General features: G+C 50.0%; 1 protein-coding gene across 1 annotated transcript in view; it reads right to left on the reverse strand.

The window, feature by feature from the left end:
• Positions 1–642, reverse strand: part of Nid1 (nidogen 1) — a 69,980-nt gene extending 69,338 nt beyond the window's left edge. The window contains exon 1 of the mRNA XM_005320355.5: positions 264–642. Within this exon, the coding sequence (XP_005320412.2) occupies positions 264–488 (225 nt within the window). The 5' untranslated portion in view covers positions 489–642. The remainder of the gene's footprint in view (positions 1–263) is intronic.
• Positions 643–6,000: the final 5,358 nt, after the last annotated feature.

A 6,000-nucleotide genomic window follows, 5' to 3' on the forward strand; every position in this document is an offset into this window, starting at 1 on the left:
CAGTGCCCGGTGCAGCCCAGACTCGAGTGCTCCTCGGGGGACATCGCCCGACGCGGGAGACATCGCCCGACGCTGGAGACCCAGGCGGGCGGGGACAGGCCCGAGACCCCTCGGCACGCAGACCCAGCGCCGCGCCCCGGCGGCCCGTGGCTCGAGTCCCGCCTGCGACGCCCACGTTCGTCCGGCTCGGCCGGCGCCCCCGGCGCGCCCGGTCTTCCTGCCGACCCCGCGCAGCCCCGCGCCCTCCTGCCCTGTGGACTCACGTAGACCGAGGTGATGCCCGACTTGTCGTAGAAGCGGAGCGCCCCGCTCAGCTCCAGGGCCGGGGAGACGAGGTCGTCCCCGTCCTCCAGCTCCAGGTCGCCGTGTTCGGGACCGAAGGGGAAGAGCTCCTGGCGGCTCAGGCAGCCCCCGGGCCCCGCCAGCAGCAGCTGCAGCAGCAGCGCCCACGTCCACGCAGCCTCGCGCCCGCCGCTCGCCGCCAACATGTTCCCCAACTGCCGTCCCGCACAGTAAGCGGCTTTGAGGCCCGAGGCTGGGGAGGCGGAGACGTAACTGGACGCCCCTCTGCAGCCCCTCCTCGCCTCCGCCTCCCAACCTTCCCACCCGGGAGACTGGAGGAGAGCCGCGCCGAGATGCGGAGGGCCCCGCCCCGTCCACCCAGCGCAGCGGACGCGGCCCGATGGCCAGAGGCGGCGACGGAGAGGGCGAGGAGGAGGGTGGGGGGACCTCGGGTCCCTCACGTTCTGGCGCCGTGGGCCTTGGAGCCAGCGGTTCTGAAACCAACCAATGGTGGGCTCCCACCGAAAGGGTCCAGATGGAGAGAGCAAAGCGTGGGACTCCGCACCGCACTGTGGCCCCCCTGCCAGACTCTCCCCTGGAGGGAAGGCGACTTGGAAACACTCTGAATCCAGGAACCGAGTATACCCATTGCTGATGAGGGTTCTGATTCCGATCTCAGGCCTCCTAAGGGAAGACTGGGTAGCGCTGGCCATCAGTGGAGAGGGGACTGGACCAGGAGCATGTTCCTGTACTCATTCATCTATTCACACAATTTTTGAGTGCCTGATTTTGGAACTCCCTAAGGTGGAGGGTTCCCAAGAAATAGGGTCCCACTCTCCAAGATAATGGCACGAGTGTGTCGCTCAATTCAGGGTTAGATCTGCTGGAGCCCCAAGTGATAAGACATTAGAACTGGAAAGATTCCAGGGAAATCTTTATGAGGGGCGGTGGGAATCGCACCGAACCTTCTGGAAGGAATGGGGAGGTGGAGCCGTGAGCCAGGTGGATGCTAGGGGACATCCCCCAGTAGAGAATTTGGGTGAGTCTGCTCCAAGTCTTGAATAACATCTAGGAATTTGAACTCGCCCTTAGACTCAAAGAAGAACTATTGAAAGTTCTTGAAAAACTGAGATAAAGTGATTTAAGTGGTATCCTAACCAAGCTGTTGATCATTAATCTGAAAGTAGAGACAGTGGGTCCTTAGGGGGCTAGGAGGGCAGGTAGAGAGTGTGCAGGGTGAGAAAGAGATCTAGTAGAAATGAACCCAAGGGTTGTTACAATGAAAGAAGGAACAAGACCTGATGACAGATTTAACATTGAAGCTGAAAAGACATGAGGTTAAAATTGGGTCAAAGCTTTGTGCCTGGAGGGTGGGTCAGAAAGCCAGTGCTGGCTTTGAAACCAGGAAAGAAGACATTTGGGACAGCTGGAGCTGGAGATGTGTTTGGCTTCAGACCTGTTAACTCAGATGGGTCAACAGGACATCTCCATTTCCTCCTAGGAGCTAAAATTAAGGTCCTGAAAGCTCATCTGGAATCACTCTCCCGGTAAACAGCAAATTCTATATAATATTTAGAGGATGTGAATCCTGAAGCAGCAGAAAACAGGAAGAAAAACCAAATGAAGCACAGCTGCTGAGCTAAACGTTTTGTATCTACTCGTGACACTTTCTTTTAAACTCATTTGCCATCAGAGGTCCCATTTGTCAAGTGCTCCCTAGGTACCCAGTGTTCTACAGGTATTAACCTTGCACACCCAAGGAAAAAGCCATCCCTGTACTACAGAGGGACATAGAGACCCAGAGGAGTTAAATCATTCTAAGATCACATAGCTGGGCCCCTGCAGTTGACCCAAGATGTTCCAGCTACAGGGACCCCATATTCATTTACTTATTTATTTATTGCAGTGCTGAGGATCAAACCCAGGGGCTTCTACTGTGTCCCTGGGGACCCCTACATTAAGTAGACCCTGCATTGCTGCATTTCTTCCTGTGTTAAAGAAAGCAACTAAAGCTGTCTGTTGTTAAATCCTGCACCACGGATTGATCCTTCTTCCAGAAGCACTTCCTGGCTCAACTCCTAGCCATCCATAGACTGCTGCTTTACCCTCTATCTCTGGGCTGCTGGGCTCCAGCAGCACCGGGTTCTAACCACTGAGATCCCATAAGAAGGCCCTTCTCTCTGTCCACCTGCACAGGGCTCCGGCCCACTGCTGCCTGGGCCCATGATGAGGAGAGCCAGAGCTCAGTGGCCTCTTCCTGCCTATGCAGAGTCTCCAATCCCCACCCACCCTACTCTGGGTCACACATCAGAGCTGTCCCTGGCGCCTTCTCTGTGCCTGGAATGCTCCTACCCTTTCACAGACTCTCTCCCTTTTTGGTACTCATACAGCTGCGGGAATTCTTATTGGCCCACGGGATTCCCCAGCAAACGCAAGAGGAGAGCAGCTCTGGACGGCTGGTTCAGCACAGCCCCCAGTCTGGCTGGCGGAGGCCGGCGCCCCCACTACCAACTGTGTAAATGTGGGCAAGTTTCAGAACGCCCATACCCTCACTGTTTGTGTGGGATATTCACACTTACAATCAAAGAGTTAGGAACACAATATAAGGTGATCTGTGAAAGGTCACCACCAGAGTTCAAAGAACACAGGCAGTTATACTAAGCCACCATTATGATCTCGGGGGACTGTTTTCATGATTCTGATTGCTTCAACATCTCCTGAGATCAAACCATGAGTCAGACACTACTAGGAATTTTCAATACCAGGACCATTAAGGCCCAACCCTTTTGTAAGCCTGCAGTTTTGGGGGGAAAACAGACAAGACCTTAACCATGGGATGCCTTGACAGACCAGCTGCTGCTCGTCGGACGCTTGCTTCTGCTAGGTGCTTTATGCAGCAGTGCATCTGGTCCTAACAAAAGTTGCACAAACCCCACAGTGGGAAGCACAGTTCATTCTGAGCAGTGAGCAGAGGATTTGAGTCCCCCACTGAAGCTGATGCACTTTCTACCACACCACCCTGCCTTTCTACAGCAGGCAGGGTTTCTGCTTCCATCTCCACCCACAGGAAACCTTGCTACACTGTGTGTACACAATGCGCACGCTCTATTTATGTTTGCCCGTTTTCCCTTATTTCATCAGCACCATCTGGCCTGCTCGAGCTAGTGTATATTATATATAAACTTACTGTCATTTCCTATTTATAGCCCTGCACTCCCTTCCCAATGCCCAGTCCTGTGGGACGTGATGTTAGTGCTGTGTGTCCTAGTAGGACACTGTGGTCTGAGTCCCTCTCACTCCTTTATGATTTATAGTTCCAGATGCATTTTGGTGATCACAAATTCCACCACGGAATACTTCATTTCATATTGTGCTGGACAGTTTCCCAAGTGCATGCAGTGGTGCTGTCTCCTCTGGTCCCTCATGTATTTCCTCAGATATAAGCTCCATGAGGAAGGAGCATGCGCTCAGTTCACAGAGCCTCACCTGATGCCACGTGCACAAGAATCAAGGTGAACCGTTTAAGATCTCAGTAATACCTTTAAGAATCCTTCAGTATGTGCAGTAGCAATGGCACCCATAATTCCAGGATACATCAGATTTTTTAAAAAGTGGACTGGGTAGAGCACTTACCTGGCAGGAGTGAGGCTCAGGGTTCCATGCCCAGCATTAAAAAAAAAAAAAAAAATGCTCTTTTGAGACTTGTACTCTTTCTTTGGCTTCTGTTATCCTGATGAAGCAGGAAGATGAAATTTAGGAAGCTGGTCTCAGGCCATGTCTGTAAGAAGCCACAGTAACTTGCCCACCTGGTTATTCAGACAGACATCCGCCCAGTTGAGTGAGAAAACACAGCTATCTCATGAAAGGAGGCTTCCCTTCTAACTTCACTCTGCTGTGAGGTGTGGCCACTGACCACACGTGGCCATGGAAAAATCCTTCACCTTCCACACGTCACATGGAGTTAAATGTGTGACTGTCTCAGTTCTGAGGGACTCACCTGTGAATACCTTCAACAACCTAATCTCAGGTTTGACCTCAGATAAACAGGACATGAATGAAAGATAAAGGGTGGGATCAAGCAGTGGTGCTCCACCCATTTATTTCTAAAGGCAATTTGGATAAAAGTTTTAGGGAGTCACGGTGGTGCCTGCTCTGCAGCCCAGGGGGAAGATGCCAGGCTTCTCAGGACAGAGTCTAATCTCAGGCCCGGCACCCTGCTTGCCTCTGGGTCTCTTCCTAGATCATCATCAGGCCTCCCTGGCTCTACTTGCTTTTTGTTGTCATTTTAATTTTTAATTTCGTCTTGTGTAACTTTCAGACTTACCTAAAAGTTGCAAGAAATAATACAACAAAAAAATTCCTATATACCCTTCCCCTAGGTTTCCCCCGCTTGTGAGCACTTTGCTGTGGTTGCTGTATTTCTGTGCATGCAAGTGCACACTCATGCGCAGATGTATGCATATGTGCATATTTTTAACTGAACCATTGGAGGGTAAGTTGCAAATATGATGTCCCTTTACATCTGAACACTTTAGTGTATGCGTCTTAAACACATTCTCTGACATAGCCACTATAATTACCTGAATAAGGAAATAGCATTGATTTCACACTGAGATTTAAGTGTTAAGATTTGGATCTTCATTCTCCCCAAAGCCATGTGCTGAGGCTTCGTCTCAGCTGATAACCTTGGCTGGAGGAAGTCATGAAGGGCTTGCCTTTGAGGGTTTCTCCCTTGTCCCTAGCCCCTCCTTTCTCTCTCGGCTTCCTGAGATGAGCAGCCTCCTCTGACAAGAGCTCTTCCCACCATGATATCCTACCTTGCCTGCGGCTCAGACCTCTGAGCCAAAATAAATCTTTCCCCCTTTTAAGCTGTTTATCTCAGATGTTTTATCACAGTGATGAAAAGCTACTGATTTATAGATATTATTCAGAGATCCCCAAATATCTAGATAACGTCTGCAAAAGAAAGTATCGAATTATAAACTGCATTTTGTTGTCGCCTGTTTCTAGTCTTCTTTGATTTGAAAGAGTCCCTCAGTCACTCTACCTCTCGTGACCTTGGTATATCTTAAGAGGACAGGCCAGTTGTTTCGTCAGCTGTCTCTCAGTTTGTCAAAGTTTGCTTCATAATTAGATCAGGGTTTTGCATGAACTTCACAGAGATGATTTGTGTCTTCAGGGCAGGTGGCAAGGGACACCTAGTGTCACTTTCTCCTAATGCCAGTCTTGTTAACCTTGGTCAACTGGTACATTTACCTTGCCTAGACTTCCCTACTACAAACAAAACTTTCTGTATTTTGTTTTATAATTAATGAGTCTATTGTGGAGATAATTTGAGGCTATGTAAATACCTTGTTCTTCACTCAACTTTTACCCTCTAATTTTAACCCCATTGATGATTCTTGCCAGAATTATTGCAATGGATGCCAGCTGTCCCCCCTACACACACACCCCTGCCCACTTTGGTTCTTTTTTTTTTTAATATTTATTTTCCTTTTACTTTTATGTGGTACTGAGGATGGAACCCAGTGCCTCATGCATGCTAGGCGACCGCTCTGCCACTGAGCCACAACCCCAGCGCCCCCACTTTGGTTCTTAAAATTTTTTCTTAATTCTGGTAAAATACACATGCATATTTATCTTCAGAAACGTTTTAAGTGTAGAGTTCCATCGTATGACGTGTGTTCATATTGCTGTGTGACCGTCACCATCACCACC

The sequence above is a fragment of the Ictidomys tridecemlineatus genome, chromosome 10 (genome assembly GCF_052094955.1).
Source record: "Ictidomys tridecemlineatus isolate mIctTri1 chromosome 10, mIctTri1.hap1, whole genome shotgun sequence".
In the NCBI taxonomy this organism is placed as follows: domain Eukaryota; kingdom Metazoa; phylum Chordata; class Mammalia; order Rodentia; family Sciuridae; genus Ictidomys; species Ictidomys tridecemlineatus.